The 20,413-nt window shown below is 35.4% G+C and overlaps 2 protein-coding genes across 3 annotated transcripts; both read left to right on the top strand.

Moving 5' to 3' along the window:
* Positions 1-2,117: 2,117 nt before the first annotated feature.
* Positions 2,118-10,904, top strand: LOC142505179 (bifunctional dethiobiotin synthetase/7,8-diamino-pelargonic acid aminotransferase, mitochondrial). Its single transcript, XM_075618037.1, is given in 15 exon segments — positions 2,118-2,556; positions 2,558-2,958; positions 3,392-3,562; positions 3,866-4,127; positions 4,364-4,444; positions 4,835-4,955; positions 5,110-5,258; positions 5,485-5,579; positions 6,495-6,610; positions 6,711-6,857; positions 7,802-7,935; positions 8,018-8,149; positions 8,431-8,565; positions 9,478-9,590; positions 10,466-10,904. Coding segments are annotated over 15 exon segments (2,661 nt in total). The 5' UTR covers positions 2,118-2,163; the 3' UTR covers positions 10,677-10,904.
* An 891-nt stretch (positions 10,905-11,795) lies between these two features.
* Positions 11,796-19,100, top strand: LOC142504758 (calmodulin-binding protein 60 D-like). Of its 2 annotated transcripts, none has more exons than XM_075617554.1 (9): positions 11,796-11,978; positions 12,237-12,360; positions 14,006-14,081; positions 14,854-14,912; positions 15,683-16,176; positions 16,586-16,746; positions 16,821-17,024; positions 17,594-17,831; positions 18,138-19,100. In XM_075617554.1, exons 2-9 carry the CDS (start codon positions 12,242-12,244, stop codon positions 18,683-18,685), a joined length of 1,899 nt encoding a protein of 632 aa, XP_075473669.1. In that variant the 5' UTR covers positions 11,796-11,978; positions 12,237-12,241; the 3' UTR covers positions 18,686-19,100. The 2 variants fall into 2 exon arrangements, with proteins under 2 accessions (XP_075473669.1, XP_075473668.1); XM_075617553.1 differs by having other exon boundaries at positions 11,796-12,111.
* Positions 19,101-20,413: the final 1,313 nt, after the last annotated feature.

The following is a 20,413-nucleotide window of genomic DNA, read 5'->3' as shown; positions in this document are numbered from 1 at the left end:
CATTTATTTTTTAAATGCAAATTATATTGAAAATATTTTGGTAAATCAATATTCACATTATGTTCATATTAAATTATATTGAGCGAAATCTCACATTGCTAAACCACGAGAGAGATGTTGGGCATTTAAATGAGCGAGTAATAACCCCTTGTGACGCGTTTTAAAGTCGTGAGGCCTCGGCCCAAAGCGGACAATATCACAAGTGGGCTGGGCCGTGACATTTGGTATCAGAGCGATTCCGTGTGAGTTTGAGATGGTGGGACAAACATCAGCGAGGACGCTGAGTCCCGAAAGAGGGGGTGAGAAGGCCCTTAGGCGAAATCCCACATCACTAAACCATGGGAGAAATGCTGGACATTTAAATGAGCGAGTAGCAACCCCTTGTGACGCGTTTTAAAGCCATGAGGCATCGGGCCAAAGCGGACAATATCGCAAGTGGGCTGAGCCGTGACATTTGGTATCAGAGCGACTCCGCGTGAGTTTGGGATGATGAGGCAAACCTCAGGGAGGACGCTGAGTCCCGAAAGGGGGGTGAGAAGGACCCTTAGGCGAAATCCGCACATGGTTAAACCACGAGAGAGATGTTAGGCATTTAAATGAGCGAGTAGCAACCTCTTGTGACGCGTTTTATTGCCGTGAGGCCTCGGGCCAAAGCGGACAATATCACAAGTGGGCTGGGCCATGACACTTGGTATTAGAGCAACTTCGCGTAAGTTTGGGATGGTGGGGCAAATCTCTGAGAGAACTGCTGAGTCCCGAAAGGGGGGGCGAGAAGGCCTTAAGCGAAATCCGACATCGCTAAACCACGGGAGAGATGCTGAGCATTTAAATGAGCGAGTAGTAACCCCTTGTGACGCGTTTTAAAGCCGTGAGACCTCGGGCCAAAGCGGATAATATCACAAGTGGGCTGGGCCGTGACACACATTAAACCAATTAGTCGTTTTGTCTTGTTTATGGGCTCATCCAAATGTAATGAAACAATGGGGCATATTTTGTATGGTTAATGGTATGCGACCTAGAAAATTCTCATGAGATATACCAATTCATTGGAACTTGAGATATAAACTGCTACAAGATTCATTTGAATATATGGACTCATTGTGTTATTTTTTTGCACAACATTATATAAATTCTAGTTTTTATCTATTCTCGAATCAATGGAACATATGCAAGACAATTTGCGAATTTTTATGGATATTTAATAATGTAGTTGGACAACTATCTAGAGTTTATTATCCTACATCTCGTCTAGTTCTAATAAATTGCTGCAATATAGCACTAATTTTTAATGAATATTTGGGTTCTTCAATGGAAGAAATAAAAGTTAAACTGAGAAATTTATTTTTATCATATTTCTGAAATTTTCTTAATCTCTTTCATTTTAAATCATATAATACAAATTTGATGTTTTTTTGAAATATCTACAATGTAATATGATGTGTTAATTCTATTAAACATTACTCTTTAGCTGATCTTTCTTCGACAGTAGGTCGAGTTAGAAATTGTTTGTGTGAAGTTTATAAAGAATATAATTTAAAATATGGAGTATAAGAAAATGAATCTAGATCACAAAACAATAAAATTGATACTTCTATCAGTTCTAAGATCACAAAAACATAACTTCTGTTAAAATAACGTATTAAACGCCCCAGAAGATCGTTAAGTTTCGGACAAGAACTTGATAATTATTTACGACTTCTTTTGATTTTAGTGAAACAGATGATGAATAAGAATTCACTATTTTGTGGTGGTGGTCGCAAAAGACACAAAGTTTTTCAATTTTATCAATCATAGCAAAATAGATGTTAGCTTGTATCGTGTCAACTATTCTTGTGGAACAAACATTTAATGAAGGTCGTAACATTTTGGACGCGAGACGATCAAAACTAAATCCAGATTATTTAGAAGCCTGAGCATTGTTAGAAGATTAGACACGAGCTGCATAAAGAGCACAAGGAACAATATCGAGATCTAAACATGAAGATTTTGATACCGAATGAACTACTACATGAACACGTAATAGAAGTGATTGAGCTACACCACTTCCAATGGTATGAAATTGTTAAAAGATAAGAGAACTACGTGGACGTTAATTCATCAGAACCTTGAGCATTTTATTTTAGACCGTTTTCTTCTCAAACCCCTGACCCCCACTCTCACCTCATGCCGCCTTCCATTCCTCTCTTCTCTGATCCCCTCCGCCGCCGTGTCCTCGGATTACACCTCCACTCCGAGAACTTCCGGTTGCGCCGCCTCCATTCAGTAGTAGAGTATCCTCTTACCCACCCAATTTACACCATTTGGGCTTCGAACACCTCGGTCGGCAAAACCTTAGTCTCCGCGGGACTCTCCATTTCCTTCCTGTTCTCAGCCGCATCATCTCCAACTTCTAAGAAGAAATTCTTTTATCTCAAGCCAATTCAGACTGGGTTTCCGGAGGACTCGGATTCGAGCTTCGTCTATCGGAAATTCTCGGAGTTTTTTGCTTACAAGCCGCTTCCTTTCTCCGTTTATGCGTCGAATCATGTTTTAAATGCCTCTGTTCCAGCTTCGGACTGCGGTTTTCGGAAAGGGGTATGTGGGTGGAAATACAGGGAATGAAAATCTTGTGGTTGGTTTAGACAAAGAGAGAAATTTTGGGTGGAAGAATTTAAGGTGGTACGAAGAGAGGAAATTGCTGGGAACTGATAGTACTGAAAGTGAACTACCAGTTTCTGAGGTGGTTTGCAACACAATGCATGCATGGAAAGAGGCTGTATCCCCTCATTTGGCTGCAGAGAAGGAAGGTGCAATTGTGGGTGATTCCGAGCTCTTGCTTTTGTTAAAGAGATGCTTGTGGATGGATTCGGAGAAAACATGCAATAGTGCCGAGGAATCAGAAGTGATGTGTGTGATTGAGACTGCTGGTGGTGTAGCCAGTCCTGGACCATCTGGATCTTTGCAATGTGACATTTACCGGTGTGTGTACATTTGATCTATCCTCCTTCAGTTTTCGATAGAATTCCTTTTCTTACGTATGCACTTGGAGCCAAGATATTTCAACTTTGTATTAGATTCTGGCATTCTGAATTGGTTTCTTTATCTAATGAGCAACCTCGAAACTTATCAAAGAAGTTCGTGATTGCATTATTTATAAATGAGTAACGGAGAATCACGAAGTATCAAGTGAACATTGTACTGGAAATTCTTCATCTTTCAAATATTCTGGTGTTCGTACCCCACATGAGTTGTGAACACAATTTGGAGAAAGACACTCAAAGACCTGGTGTAAAAATGGACTGCAACTGTGTTTTTTTGGCCCTTTTTTCTCTTAACATATGTATTATATATTTATATCCCAAGCATTACCTGGATCCTGTTTTGTTTAGATATTTTTGGTCTGTTGCTGCAGCCCTTTCCGGCTGCCAGCTATTCTTGTTGGAGATGGAAGATTGGGTGGCATTTCCGCAACTATATCTGCTTATGAAAGTTTAAAGCTTCGAGGATATGATGTTAATGCGGTTATTTTTGAAGATCACGGTCTTGTAAACGAGGTGCCTCTGTTGTCATATTTCAGGAATAGGTAGTGATCTCTTTACGTCCAGTGCTCCCTGTGAAGTTTCGTGTAACTTACTGAGCCAATGCATGATCATCCATTATTCACAATCCTGTGATCATCCATTATTCACAATCCTGTATTCCTGTAGCTTTTTGGTAATTTTACCTTGTAAGATTTCTTTATGTGCTTTTTTAGCTCTCATTAATTCGTTACTATTGATGATCCGCTTTTTTGTGTGTGTGACCATGTGTTCTTCTGTCGTCTAACTAATTCTAATGTTATCGGTGGTACATTGAACCATAGAATTTCTTTGTGCCCTTTTTCTAGGGTGCCAGTTCTGGTTCTTCCACCTGTTCCTGAAGATATGTCAGACGACCTGATGACCTGGTTTGATGAGTCACAGCCCATATTTATTTCTCTCAAGGAAATAATGATTTCCGATTTTATTAAGCGAACCAAGAGATTACGTGAAATGCCGAAGAAGGCATGCAATGTTTTCTGGTGGCCATTTACTCAGCACAAGTGTATAACAAAAGGAAATGTCACAGTTATAGATTCACGCTGTGGAGAGAGCTTTGCAATTCACAAGGTAGGCTTTTATGTAATTAGTTTGAAAGGGACTTTTATTCACCTTTATCAGCACAGACTCTTATTCTTAGCAGCATCCACTCTGAGAGAGCCTAGAATATCACAAAGTACAATGTTCATTCCCTATGCAAAACATCATCCTTTTTTATCCTTGTTTGCATTCAGTGCGCTGTAATGTGCTGCTTGTAACTAATGCTTTCAAACATATTCTTAGTTTTTTTATATCCGTGGAATTAGGTTCAGGATTTTGATTGGATATCTCAACAATTTGATGCTTGTGCAAGCTGGTGGACACAGGGTCCTGATCCCAACTTGCAGGTTAACCTTACTTTCTGTATATTTTTTATTTTTTGATAAGCACACTGTATATGCTGCAATTACGGAACACATCTCCTCGATAGTTATGTGAAAATGAGGGAATATCCAAAATTAGAAATTCAGAGTTCTGATGCTTTGTGCTGTGTGTTGGTGGGAGAGGGTTGGTGCAGAATCATGGGTGATGCAGCACATGAAAAATAAGTTGATAGGATACATTTTATTTGAAAATTTCATTGTATACCCGATGTCATGATCTACATAAGTTATCATTGGAATAATTCCAGAATGAAGTCTCTTTCTGGAAATTTCAAGAACTATCGTAATTGTGTCAAGATATTTATTGGAATTCCTGCATGTTACATTTCAACTGTTTTGCTTAGGTGGTTTCAGTTAGAACTTGCTAGAGATATGGGCTACACTGCTGCAAGATACGGACATGTTATGTTTCCAGAAAATGTATATGAGCCAGCTTTAGAATTAGCAGAGATGTTACTTGAAAGTGTGGGAAAAGGTAACTTAATTATTTGGATGCTGAATTGTGACCTTTTGCTATGGGGATATATAGGAGCGACTGTCTATATATTCGTCATTGGATATATTGATTATTTGCTTTTGGTAAAATGATATATTGTTTTCTGCTAACTTTATGTTTTTGGTATTCCAAGGGTGGGCTTCTCGGGTGTATTTCTCTGATAATGGATCTACGGCTGTAGAAATTGCTCTGAAAATGGCATTTCGTAGGTTCTTGACTGACAATAATCTACTTTCATGCCATGAAAGTGCTAATGTGGATGGAAGATGTATGGATCTCAAGGTGAGTCGTATTGTCTCTGGATTGAAATACTGCTGCTAAATTGCTTGCATGTCTCTCTTTATCTCTCTCCCCTATCTGTTTGCAATTCTTTGTCTTTGGCTATCCACGCCTTAGAAAAATCTGTTTATTTTTTAGTTTGTTTCTTGAGACGGGAATATTTCCTGTTAGATTTTTTTGTTAATCATCATTTAAGGATTAACACGGAGTTACTGATTCTTGGAATCAGGTTTTAGCTCTTAGAGGATCTTATCATGGTGATACATTAGGTGCTATGGAAGCTCAGGCACCTTCCCATTATACTGGCTTTCTCCAGCAACCCTGGTATGCTTGTTTTCCAGTACAAACTTGTCCTGTGTTAACAAAAGGCAAAATGTATGTCTTGGCATGATTTACCGCCTGGTTTTGTTTTTGTTTGTCTGCTTTATCTTGGCATGATTTACCGCCTGGTTTTGTTTTTGTTTGTCTCCCTTTTTTTTTGGCAATTGCATTTACATTGTATATTTTAATTTTAGCAATATGTCTTTGAATCCATAACTGGACACTGCACTTCCATCCGTAAGTTTGTTTTATTTTCAATAGTTAATTGAAAATTTCACCTTTGGGTTGTCATCTTGATTTAAATTATACTGAATAGACTAGAGCTATCTTATGAGCTTTTGGTTGCTCCACCACGGGATTCAAGAAATGAACACAATTTCATTGCAATCACCTTTTTTGGGCCTTACCTGTGCGAGCGCCAGTTAATAACGATTAACCCTTTTGGAAGACATTCCTTAGTTATTATCATGGTCTTATTTTCTGTATTTAACTCATGCTAGTCAGGCAAAGTGTACTACCTTCCTATATCTTTTGCTTATGCACAAAACAACATTATATTTGGGGAATGGGGTTACCTAGGAATCAAGAATTTATTTTTAAGCTGTCCATATCGTATTATCTCTGTTCTCCAGAATGTTTTCTCCACTTTGCTTTTGTGTTTGTCCTTATCTGAGTGATAAGTGCCCTTGAAGTGGTTATTTATTTATTTTTCAAAAAATATATATGGAGATTCATTAAATTTTCATTCAAGGTGGTATCGTGATATGATGCCTTAATTTCGGTAGTTTGATCTTAATAAATATATTGTTAGGCCAGTAATTTGATGCAATTTTTGACCATTTGCAATCCTTGTCCCTATTTTTCAAGCCTCAAGGAACTAGAAACTGGGTGCAATATGGTGTAACAGTTGATTTACAGGTACAGTGGAAGAGGTGTCTTTCTAGATCCTCCTACAGTTTCAATGTATTGTGGAATTTGGAAAGTTTGTCTTCCTGAGAAGATGCAAATTCTGAACATAGGACAAGAATGTGTATGTAAGTGAAGCATTTCTTTCTTATCACCAACGTATTTGTTGAACTAAGTTTCATTGTACCATATTTTCTTCTTCTAGCAAATGGTTGTACTCCTTTGTAGCATTCAGTTCACGCGATGAAATATTTAAGATCAACCGAGATGGTTCAAGTCTGGCTGGCCTCTACAGTTCATTTATATCACAAGAGTTGCCAGTGCTTTTAGATTCTAATGGGCTTTCCCACATTGGAGCATTGGTTGTTGAGCCAGGTAAGAAGACTGTATTTTTGTTCTCAGACTTTTAGTCTCCAAAGTTTCATCAAGTTCTTTGATCTCTTTATCACCTGCAAGTTTTGAAAAAGTGTGCCACGTCTCAGTGTAATGGATGTAGGCCTTCCTGTCCAAACGAAATACCCCTGTATCATGTTACAAGCTCTTTTCACTGCATTCCTAATATGGGATAGTTTAAGTTTCAATCTTCACGGTATGCGACTAAGTCAATTTTGGTATCTTATATCAGATCCTCTTCAATTTTGGTTTTTAATGTATCAATCAATTTTCGTCTTCTCCATTTTCTTTTTCATCTAAGGCTAAAGGAAGTGACGAAATCAATTTTGATCATCTTATATCTAAATCAACAGTTGATTGTAGTCTCTATCTTTATATTTCTACTGTATATACACTTTTCAACAAATGTAAATGGATACAGAGAGATATTTATTTAAGCAAAATAATTAATGAGGAGAAATCTTAATTTATAGTAGTTTGATAAAATCATGAAAAATATTCTATGTAAACTTTGACTCTACTTGACAAAATGATTTGCATTTATGCTTGTCTTAATTATTGTTCAAATTTTTTTGAAAAAAATTATTCTGAAGATTTTATCATCTAGAAAATAATGTTAAATTGTTATACACTTTGTGAATAGCTAAGCTAAATGTTAATATAAAATAATCATTTTCATAAATGTGGATATAGTTTTATTTTAACTTTATTGTAATTAATTAAATGCTTGACTAAAAATGTATTATCTGAGTGCTGTGACTGACAGTTGTAAATATATATGCTCTAATCTGATGCTCAGAAGTAATAACCTATTTTTATTCCAGGTTAATACCATGTTTATTAATCATTGAAACTTTGCATTCTATTATGGGTGCATGTCTTATAAGACACTGGGAAATGTCTCATTCTGTTGCATTGAATTACAGTGGTACAAGGTGCTGGTGGAATGCAAATGATTGATCCACTATATCAGCGGATACTTGTTAGAGAATGCAAAAATCGGAAAATCCCAGTTATTTTCGATGAGGTCTTTACAGGATTCTGGCGTCTTGGTAGAGAAGTATGTTGCTTCATTTCTTTCAATTTGTGCATCCTTACCTTTTTTGCTAGAAATTATCTAATTTGGTGATAGTTTCATTTAGTCCGCTGCTGAAATGCTTTGCTGTCAGCCGGATATTTCTTGTTTTGCGAAGCTCATGACTGGTGGCATCATACCCTTGGCTGCTACATTAGCATCAGATGCTGTTTTTGAAGCATTTACTGGAGATTCAAAGGTCATTATGCTTTAATTGGAGAACATATATGGTGTGATCCTGCCTGTTCAGATTTATAAATTCAGAATGTTGGTACTGCTGCCAATTCATGACTCTCACAGAATCTCTATGATTTGATTTTTTTTAGTTGTTTAAAACTAATGATTGTCACATTAACACGAGTTACTGGACTAATTTTGAGAAGCTATCTCTTTTGTTAATTATTCACATGTATGCTTGTACTTTTTGCAAGGACTGGAATATTTTTTGAAGGCTAATGTGTTTCTTTCTTTTTATTACAGCTTTTGGCTCTTTTGCACGGACACTCATATTCGGCACATGCCATGGGATGTATGGCTGCTGTTAAGTCCTTGAAATGGTTTAAGGACTATAACGTGAACATGAAAATTATGCGTGAAACAAGGTTTCTTCAGGAGGTATGATGATTAAAATTGCACATTTTGAACATCATTTGTATTGAAAATATCAATCATGCCAGATTTCATATCTGCCTACTTTTCAGAGATCGTTTCTATTTTCATCTGTATGTGAGGATTATCGCGTCTGAATGGATTTAGACATGTTCTTCTATTAATGCAGTTCCGACTTTCCATGCACACCAGAAAAAAATATATGTGTATTTTTTATTTTCCACTCGAATGGTTTTACTTCAACGTTGCGGGTCATATGGTCGTATTATGATTTTTATCTTTAGGTGTCACCTTATAAGTATTTTTGCATCCCTACTTAACCTCTGTATAACACATACACTGATATGAAGTTATGAACCCAAAGATAAGTCGGTAACAATTTATCTAAAATTCGAAAAACAGAACTCAACGAGAAGGTTTTCATTCGAAATAATAATAAGAGTTCCTTGCAAAACTAATGAACAAACCTTCAAAAGGATATAACCCCAAAGATTGAAAAATATCCCAACAGAATATTTTTCTTACTCCTTACCTAGCAAAGCTAGACAGCACTCTTAATTACGTTTTTCTCTTTGATCTCTATAGAGTAACATCGCATTCTACATGTCATTCAAAGGAGTAGTTGCATGTATATACTTTTATCAATGATCTGACCAACTTATTTTTTCTGATATTATTGTTCTAGAAAAGGTGAAACTGCATCTTTTTGTTTAACTTTTACTCCGAGTAATTGGCATTGATGGTGCATTGAGACACTTCATCTGCTACATCTAGTGCTGATGATGGAAGATCATTAGACGAGAGAATTTTCAGTGCTATTGAAAGTGCCAAGCGAGGACCCCAAGATCTTGATGCATTGATTATTCCTGAATCTTGGCGTCAAATACCATCTCTAATGGTTTCTTCTAATGTTTTCAGTTGTGGGATGCAGAGTTAGTACTCCAGATCTCATCACATCCAGTAGTCCATCGAGTAGTGGCTCTGGGAACTCTCTGTGCCATTGAACTTCTAGCTGAAGGCTGTAATGCTGGGTAAAAATTTCTTGACTAGCATCCTCATTCATTCTTTTACAAAGTTTCTTGAAGCTATTCAAGTTGCTGCTGTCAGCCTGATCAATCAAAGAGGTTTCAGTTGGTTGTTTCTTTTCAATGTCCAGCCAAAGTATCAGTTGGTTCGAATTTGATCATCATCGGAAATGCATGGATAAGAATATGGCCAATTTCAAAAAATTAGGATTTAACTGTTTTATATAGGCATGCATATACACACATGTACATATAAAAAAATTATGCAAATATCTTAAACATGACAAGGATTTGCAATTTATAAAATTATCTCTTATAATGCATTCAGATTAAAAATTTAAATATATCAATTAAGAATTATCATTTGTTATATAGTTTGTATTTATTTTTAAATGAAAACAAGTCAATAACTATTTTAGAACTTAAACTATCTAATGACATTTGGTATTGTTGAAATACGATCATCCTATATCTGGTACAATCAAAATTTCATCGTTAATCGTATCAGAATGTATATGCATTTTGTCTATAGATGGATACTTCTACTTAAGTTTGTAGAAGTATCCCATTTATATTCTTGAAGTATCCAACACCATGAGCATGCGGCCAATTTAGAAGTACCATATATTATAGATTTCAGTTAAATAATTGAGGATTCCATTGCTTCGAAGTGTGTAGAACACTTATCCTTTGCACTATGTCTTTAGTTGATGACAGATCAAACTTTTGTCAAACCCTTTTAGCAATGTGACAGCATAATAACGATAATATCTCTGATTTGGATTTATTTCTGCAACAATATCTCATACTGAAACTTGCAATTTCAGCACGAAGTAGTAGTACTTACAAAATCTGAAAAGCAACTTTTGCATGGATTGCAGGTATGCTTCAACTTATGCAAGCTCTCTTATCAAGAAGCTCCGTGAAGACGGCATCTATATGAGGCCATTGGGTAATGTTATCTATCTTATGTGTGGCCCTTGCACATCTCCACTCATCTGCCGCCCCATTCTGGAGAAAGTTTATGCCAGAATTCACGAGTTTGGCCAACAGAAGAGCACCTCGGCAACATCAGAACTTGGGATATGTTGATTTTCTCTATGTTTTTATTTGACTTGGTGGATTGGGTTGTTATCATATATTGCTGACTATAGTTGCTTATGACCCAAGCGCCTTTTAGGTTCAATGTCCCAGTAGGCTCTATATTTCTCCTGACATTTCCTTTATCTTACCAGTCACTGAGGCGATATATTCAAGGCACCAAGATCATTTGTGAAAAGCCCCACGTGTTCCATACAAATTCACGTTATAGACCGGATTAAGGTGTATACTATGAATATTGATAATCTACGTTGTCCGAACTGGCTGTGTCGTGCATGTGCCATCTACAATACCATTGTTTACCAGTAAAATACTAATAACTATGATCACAACTACGATCATGTTCGCCAGTTCTGGCTTCATTGGTGTAATCAGTTCTCTTCATGTGGCTCAACGCTTGATATCCACTAATTTTTTTATTCTATTTATCATCATTATAATAATAATAAGTTATTTCATGACAATTTTTATCTGGATTTTTCAACTAATCATATCAAGTACAGTAATAAAAAAAAGAGATCCTGATTTGATTTGGAAAGTTGATATAAAGATTGTATAATAGTCGTAAATAAAATTTAACACTGGTTTTTGAATGATCATTCCGGGTTTTGAACAGCCTAAGATAATAAATTTTATTCATTGACACCGAAATTTTTGTGAGATCAATTTTATGAGAAATATCTCATATCCAACTTAAATTAAGAAAAAATATTTCTTTTAATTCCAAAAGTGTTACATTTTTATGAAAAGTGTGGATCGAGTCGACCCGTCTTACATATATAACTCGGAAAATCGTCTCATAAAAACCTATTCGTTGACTAATATAAAATAAAAATATCAGTAACGGAAAATTGATATTTTATTTATTGTAATGAGAAATAGTCAAATGGAAAAGTATATATTTGAAGCTATTAAGCTCACAATGAAATACAAATATAGAAATAAAATAGAACCAAGCCCATAATTTAATTTTAACAATCTAATAGTACCAAACAAAAAAAATTAAAAAATGAACAAGCTTTCTCAGCTGCAATATATATATATATATATATATATATGAATAAATAAATAAATAAAATAAATAAAATAAGCACTGCAGAAAATAAATAAAATCCGTGTCAAAACCAATCACTGCAGTCGAGTACTTAGCCGCGGTAGGCCAAAAGCGAAAAGGGTACTCAAGAAGATCTCAAATTCATCCTTTGTATTGAATTCGATTTCCTTCTTCTTTGCGCTCTGTGCATCTCTCCACACAATCCCATACTGATCAAATACCTATCCCTATTGATAAAGGTACAAATAAACTCTGCTCACTTTCTGTTTTACCTTGGAAGCTCTTCTCCCCATCAGGCAATCAATCGCATTAGTATTTGCGTCGTCGGACGATTTTACGCTTAAGGATCTTGATTTTTTTATCGAAAATCAAGTGGGTTTGTGATTCTTGGGCAAACTTAGATCTGTTTGACTTGGTTTGAACAGTCGTTGAATTGATTTTGTTTTGCGGGCTTAGGGTTGATTTATTTTTGTTCTGTTCTTTGGGGAGTTTTGAAGTGAAAATGCAGACGAGGTATATGGAGAGAACTAGTTCGATGAAAGCGAGAGGAAAAAGGAGTTTGGAAGGCGGTGGGGACGATGAAGAGCCGGAGCCTAACAGGAAAAGACCCGCTTTAGCTAGGTAACGGGACTGTTGATTTTGTTCTTGACTGTGGTTGTGTTATTGCAAGGGAGTTCTTCGATTCTTGATAACATGGATTGGATGAAAATTTTGAGAAACTTGGTTCTTTGCATATGAGAACAAAGACAAGGGAGATTAAATTTAATGGTATTTGGTGAAATGGTTTTGAGCGGAACTGCTTTTATATTATCTAGACAAAAACCATGACACAAATTCCCGAGGAAAAGAGAGGAAATTGGTTCTTTTAAAACTCAACAAGGTCTGACAGCATTTAATGTTTCCAAATGTATTAGAATAATTAGTGACTCAAGTTTTTTTTTTTAATAAAACTGGAACAAAGACAAGATCTTGATTTGTATGTATTTCTTCTGGTATGTTAATTTTATGATGTGAATCTGTTCTTGTTAGTTGGTTGGTTTGACCATGATATCATTGTTTGGAAAGAAAACTTATTGAGTTCATTATATTCCAAATGAATTTTCATCTTAACTGGAGTTAATGGTTCAATACAAGCCACCTGTGTAGGGCGATTTAGGAATGACAATTTTGAAATGATAACTATAAGTTATGAGCTCACCTGTTGCTAATTTTCCTTAACTGTCTTTTCTTCTATTTTGTTTTACCCCTGAAGACTATAACTATGTTTGGACCATATATAATAGAAGCATATGGAGCAGTAAGGCAGTTGGCCGTCATAGAGTCTAGGCGCAAGGCTTTTGGCAAGGCACGTGCCTCGTCAAAGTGAATTTTTTTAAAGAATAATAGACTAGAATATACATGTTTGATAATAATTTGATCACATGTCATTAAATGTGTTACTTAAATAACTAAGAAATGATATATACAAAAATTCTCATTAATTTGTATCTAAAATAAATGTTTGTTACATTGCATTTTGCAATGATGCATTAACATTTTAAGCTCTGGCACATGCTTCACTAGCAAGGCACATGCTTTATGGTTCCGCCTTAGCGTGCGCCTAGGCGTCAGTACGCAGTACAATATGAACCAATTGATTAGCAGTTGCTGTAAAGTTTTCTTTGGCCACAGATTCAATTAATTGTGATTGAAACGAGTGCATATAGGTGAGTTTTGCTTCAAACTTTAAATATATCATAGGATTGGCCTGCTAGTGGATTTCTTGGTTATTTTCTGACATGATGTTATTCTTCAGAGCTTAATGGATATAAATTTACATCTTTAGGTTTTTTTAATTGTTATGTTTTCTTGGATCATTTGTCCTGGGATTTGTTTTCGAAACCTAGTATTCATCTTAGGCAATTGAAGATAGAGATGTTTGTTGTCAACTTGACAACTTTATAAACTGTGACATGAACGAGAGTAGTTGTAGCTTAGTGCATAAGTATAGGGGTTGTAAACTGGAATTCCAAGAATGGAGAGTTGTCTATTTATATATCACTATCAATTTCTTGAATCTTGTTTCCTCTCCTGTTTTGTGTGGCTTTTTATGTGTTATTTTATTTCTTTCTATTTTTAGTGTGCTTCTTTTGATCTCGGTCCTCTTATCTTTTTATTTTATTATTAATGTAAATTTATTTTTCATTTCTTTGCATATTTTATTAATTTTATTTTCTTGAGCTGGCAAGGAATGGCTATTTAATAGACTATTGTTTGCGCTATACAGTGTTATTGTGGAAGCTCTTAAGGTGGATAGTCTCCAGAAGCTTTGCTCATCCTTGGAACCCATTCTCCGGAGAGTGGTAAAATGGAAGCCTCGCTCTGGCATTTGCGTGTTTTTTTTTCCTTTTTTAGACTGAAGTTTATTTAAACTTGACTAATTATACTAAATGGAAGATTTTGCCTCTTTCCTTTGATTTCATTCGATTAGATGACCTATTGTTTCTCTGTGGAGTGCTGATGTGGGTAATGAGAATTAACGGTCCTAAAATTTTTGATAGTTAGAAGAATCGATTAAAGAATGTTGGGAAAAGATTTAGATTCAAAAATCTAGCTGGATTGAGAAGCATGTAGAGTTTAAGAACTTTTCAGTTTCAGACTTAGTTAAAAATTGGATTTATATATGTTGTTGATTTGAGCAGGGCTTTTGTTTTGTTTTTTTATATCTTTCTATGTAGATCACTTGTACGCTATATGTAATTGTTGCTTCCAATTATTGAATATAGTATATTTTCATATATATATATATATATATATATAAAGGATTCACGGTCCTCGGGGATGTTTATTTGGGACCACCATATGAGCTTCACTTCGTCTCCTTTTCTTTCTAGAATCATGAAGCTAGATCTCATGTTCAATACTTTCATGAACTTGTGAATGAGGTGTCGTGCAAATGATTGTTGCACTTTCTTTAGTCAATGTATGGGCCCCCTAGTATGTATGTTCGTGAAGGGAATCTTCATTGAAACTAATATTTGTTGCATAATGGACACCTGCCTCTTATTGACGTAATATCAGTATTGATGAGTTAATGAGAAAACTTTGCTTTATCCACACGTTTGTCGTGGACAGGTTAGTGAAGAAATTGAACGAGCATTGGCCAAGATGGGCCCTGCCAGAATTGAAGGAAGGTTAGTTATTTTGTTTCACAACTCATGAATGAAATTGCAATGGCTTGGCAGTGTTCACTTATTTCGGTTAACTATAGTCCATCTAAGTTCTGCTCTATGAACTATGTTTTAATCATGCTTTGATTTTTTGCATTACTTAGTCTATGAAATTTGCAAGAATAATCATAAACCAAGCATGCAAAGAACCTTTTTGAAAATTATTTATTATCTGTTATCTATGAGTGCTGCTGTTTTTAAAACTCATTCAGTTGAGCGACTCGTCTTTAACCCCTTTCCGCAAATTAGTTGTTTATGCCACTTATAGGAGCTAACATTGGTGTCATGCATAGGAGCTTGAGTGGTGGTATCAGTTACTAATGTAGCTTTATGAACAAATTTTACTTCTTATAAGGAAAGTTCTGAGTGAAATTAGTGGACTATTTTGGCTTTTCTTATTATTGGTTTTTTTCCTTCCTTTATTCATCTTAGCAAAGAGACTTTTAAAATTGGATGTATTGAGGAATTTTACAAACTTTTGCTAGTTTCCTCCTCTATATGCATTGGGAAATTATTCATGTAGTTAACTCTCCGTCTTAGAAAAATTCATTCACTTTTTTTTATGTGCATTGTAGCAAAAGATGGTGATCATTTTATCGATCAAAATAAACAAAAAGTGTACATAGAACATGCGGTAATTTTTTCGTCTAGTTTGCGTTCGGCTGATAGTTTTCTTGAATACGGTACACTAGCTTCATTTATTCTAGAAGTTATCCTAAGAAATTGAAGTTCAGGTCATCACCGAAACGAATTGAAGGGCCAGATGGAAGAAACTTGCAGCTTCACTTTAAGTCCAGGCTTTCTCTCCCGCTGTTCACGGGGGGTAAAGTAGAAGGCGAGCAGGGTGCTACCATCCATGTTGTACTAATCGATCATAACACCGGCCATGTTGTGACATCTGGAACTGAATCTTCTGTGAAGCTGGACATAGTTACTCTGGAAGGTGACTTCAATAATGAAGATAATGAGGATTGGAACGAGGAAGAGTTTGAAAGTCATGTTGTGAAAGAGCGTGAGGGAAAGAGACCTCTGTTGACTGGGGATTTGCAGGTCACACTCAAGGAAGGTGTCGGAACTCTTGGAGATCTCACATTTACTGATAATTCGAGTTGGATAAGAAGCAGGAAGTTTAGACTTGGCTTGAAGGTTGCATCAGGATATTGCGAGGGCGTTCGCATAAGGGAGGCAAAGACGGAAGCTTTTACTGTTAAAGATCACCGAGGAGAATGTATGGAAATTTAAATTTCGTTTTCAGCTACTAATATCATTGAATGTTGACATTGATATGGACCTATGGTAAAAATAGACGTGGGAAAAATAATTAGTAAGAAAGATGATATGTCGGGTTAGAAAAAGGTAATTTTGTAATGATTCACACAGCGAAAGAGAAGGTGAACGAGCGTAAACAAGTTATATGGAGGGTGAATTACCTGAAGCATTTCAAAATCATATATCGGTCTGTATAATAAGTCAGTGTTAATAACTAAATCACTATAACCATTTTGTGTTTTCCGTTCTATACTTTACAAACACTCATTGAACCATGTTTTCATGTTTTGAGGACACAGTTGGCTTGACTACGCCATGTGTGCTCGCTATATTTGAATATTTATGGAAGTGTCCTCTTCTCTTGATAGTGTACAAGAAACATTACCCACCTGCTTTGAACGATGAGGTATGGAGATTGGAGAAGATTGGGAAGGACGGATCATTTCACAAGAGGCTTAGAAAGGAGGGGATATTTACTGTGGAGGACTTCCTTCGGCTTATGGTGAGGGACTCCCAAAAGTTGAGAAATGTAAGTGTTTGCAGTTAGTTGCTTTATTAGAAATTGCTTTCCTGTAAGCTAGATTGAAAATCTGGTGTTGGCAGATACTTGGCAGTGGTATGTCAAATAAGATGTGGGATGCCCTTCAAGAGCATGCAAAAACTTGTGTCTTGAGTGGAAAGCTTTATGTATACTATCCAGATGATGGAAGAAGTATAGGTGTTGTTTTTAACAATATCTTCGAGCTGAGCGGCCTCATAACAGATGATCTATATTATCCAGCAGATTCACTTTCTGACAGCCAGAAGGTTTGCCAATTTTCAATGAGTTGAGGTTGCATGGTTTATAACTGTTTCTTGTTTTTTTTTTTACTATTCATGAACCTTTAAAATATCCTTAGTAATACATTTCTCACTTCTATTTTGTTCATTGGTGGTTGAAATTCTTCATGCTGCATAATGATGATTTGTTTAGGGTTATGATCGTACTATTTTGTCATTCTTACTTCCATTTAGTTTTGCATGTGGTAAATTGATTTGATACAGTTTTGCTGGTATCCAAACTACAAATTGTAGTTTGTCTCCTTGAAGTATACGAGTAGTTTTAAAATCTTGGGATATATAGTCTTTTTTTGGTATTCATGGTACATTCTCTTTCTATGTGCATTTGATAGTTTCTCAGGATATTATCTTGTTGGTGCACTCTCCAAGTTTTGTATGTTTGATTTGAAAAGTGTTTTTGCTCTTGTCAAATACCTTATCCACTTTGGATTTCAAGAGAAAGATGGCGGATTAGTATATTTGTAAAATGAATCCCTCGTTGTCCCATGAATTGGTGATTTTATTTATGCAATTTTTTAATATTATCATACCTGTAGGTACACGTGGACACCTGGGTTAAGAAAGCATATGATAATTGGAATCAAGTGGTTGAGTATGATGGAAAATCCATGCTGAACTTCAAGCAAATCAAGCAGTCAAGCACGTCCCGTAACGATCTTCCTTTGGGCCCAGTCAATTACCCAAATTCTTTAAATAGTCAGCTTCCACTACAAAGAATGCCAGTATCAGTTCTTTCCGAGCCTTCATTAGTGGATCCAAGCATGCTGGTTGGAGGTTAGCATCATACATAAACCCGTATCTAACAATCCCACCATGATTCGAATAATATGCTTGTGGACAACTGAATTTGTATTGTCATTATTTATCCCTTTTTATGCTTTGATTACAATCCGGAGGCTCGCATCTCACTTGCATGTTCGTTTCCTCTTTTCCTCAAATACATTTACTATTTTATTGCCAAAAATAGTCTGCTTTGTTGACACATGCATTATGTGCCTAGAGTAGGTAAGATTTGCAAGATAAATTCTCGTATTGTTGTTCTGTTATTCACCGTGTTCGATTTAATGGAAATCTATACAGGTTCCGGTTACAATGACAACATGACCACCAAATATCCTCCCAGTTCCCGCTCCAATTTTGTTTCAGGCTCCTTCACTGAGCACAACCCGCCACTCAATCTTTCAAACCAAATCCAAAGCGCCACATATGATATTCGGGCTGGGCTTGCCCTCGGCCCCCCTCAGTCATCCTTCCAAGCTAATATAAATCCTTTCGAAGACTGGTCCAGTAACCGAGAAAAAGGCGTCGATGACTTCTTGTCAGAAGATGAAATTCGTTTAAAGAGTCATGAACTGCTAGAAAACGAAGAAATGCAGGACTTGATTCGCCTTTTCAACATGGGAGGCAATGCCTCTATAAATGTGAATGAAGATGGATACAGTTTCCCTCCTTATGCCCCCCCATCACCATCTACTAGCTTCAGTTATAGTGAGGATCGAACCCGTTCTGGTTCTGGTAAGGCATTTGTGGGTTGGCTGAAGATTAAGGCCGCAATGAGGTGGGGCATCTTTATCAGGAAGAAAGCAGCTGAAAGGAGGGCACAGATTGTAGAGTTAGAAGATGAATAAATTTTATTCCTTAAATGGAAATCGCAATCGCTCAGGCTTTATTTCATCTGACACTCGAGATTTCATGTACAGTCAGTCACCTGTACAGTAAGTTATTTACTAAAACTCATTGACTTGGTTTGCAGTGGCTCCTTATTTGTATTCTGAATTCGTATCATCGACGTGTGGCTTGCTTTTCTTTTGGGTCCTAGGAAAAATTTATTCTGAAAGGTGTTGTACAATCTACTTGATCATCAGAACTAGATGTTCTGTTTTAATGTTTTTTTCCTTCAAAATTTTCGAATTAGTTATTTTCCTACCTGTTCATTCATTCTGCGGGAGGAAACCAACGCCATGAAAACTTGCTCTTGTGTTGTGCTTGCTGTATAGTGCAACATTTTATGAATGAAACCTATGCCGTACACTTGGTGATCAGCATATCCCTTGAGTTATCCAATACTGTATATTTTAGTGTATTTTTCATCTCCCTGACACACAACGCACATTACATTTCTTCATTATTTTTCTCAAATATTTATTTCCAATTGATTAATTATTTTAATACTCAATATTCTTCTCTCTCTCTCTCTCTCTGAAAAATCATTCCATCATTATTTTGTGTTTTAATACAAAAAAGTGTCAAATTCTATATTTCCATCGCAATCAAGATGATATTTGAAAACTTTATTACATTTTAACACCTCGTTAATCTATATTAGAAATATTTCTTTTAAAAAAATTCACAGCAAATACATAGATCAGATTTCTCAGTTCATTTCTCACAATGTTTTCCAAACATACTTAAAATCCCAAATAGCTCTTGTACTTCCAATTATTTAATAAAGCTTTCACGCATATGAAGTCTCTATTTTCATTTAAGATTTTAAAATGTGAGAATCAGTGTTCTGATAAAGGAGATTAAATACGAGTTCGGCAGAAAACAGGGAAAAAAAGGTTGTTTGGTGCATTAAATGTCATTAAACATGCTTAATCACGATTTTTTTTTATATATTTTTTTTCTAAATTTTAAATTAATTAATTAAAATTAAAACCCACCCTTTCAATTTCCATAAATTAAAAACTCTAGAAAAGAAACCTTATATTCAATATAAGAGAAACTCACTGGCCATCATCTCCCATCAAAACCCTTCCCTTCAATTTTTTGAGATTTTCGTGTTTTTAAAATTTTGAGAATATATGTATTGCTCTTAAATTTATTATACATATAATATATGTGTTATTTGAGAATTGTTCTCCACGTACAACGCATGTGCACACACACACACACACACATATATATATATATATATATATATATATAGATACTAAGAATGATCATGTGCGATGCACGTGTGTGATTAATAATGAAAAATATAATAACGAGATTTAGATATGTGATTAATAATGAAAAATATAATAACAAAATTTAGATAATTAATAATTTTTAAACTCGTTTGAATAACATCTTGTTTATTATTATTTATTAATCTAAATATATCAAAACACAATAAATAAAAATACACCATGACGATAAATCAAATATATTCACTTATTTATATAACATTTTTCAATTTGCATGATTATAACATAATGACAGCTCTCTCAAATTAACAAAGATATTTTTCATCCAAATATCATTCGCAATGAAAAACAATAAAAATAAAATTAAGAGAATATTAAATTTTATTAAAACCAAAATCACAATGTATTTAAATGGAGTGCATATAGTGATTGTCAAATAAAATTATC

Source organism: Primulina tabacum, chromosome 10, assembly GCF_025594145.1.
Source record: "Primulina tabacum isolate GXHZ01 chromosome 10, ASM2559414v2, whole genome shotgun sequence".
Taxonomy (NCBI): domain Eukaryota; kingdom Viridiplantae; phylum Streptophyta; class Magnoliopsida; order Lamiales; family Gesneriaceae; genus Primulina; species Primulina tabacum.
This window is presented reverse-complemented; position numbering and strand designations above follow the sequence as displayed.

Coding starts and splice junctions, on each gene's coding strand:
- LOC142504758 (XM_075617553.1), top strand. Junction 16,177..16,585: donor TAAAGATCACCGAGGAGAAT/GTATGGAAATTT, acceptor TTCTCTTGATAG/TGTACAAGAAACATTACCCA. Junction 17,832..18,137: donor TCCAAGCATGCTGGTTGGAG/GTTAGCATCATA, acceptor AAATCTATACAG/GTTCCGGTTACAATGACAAC.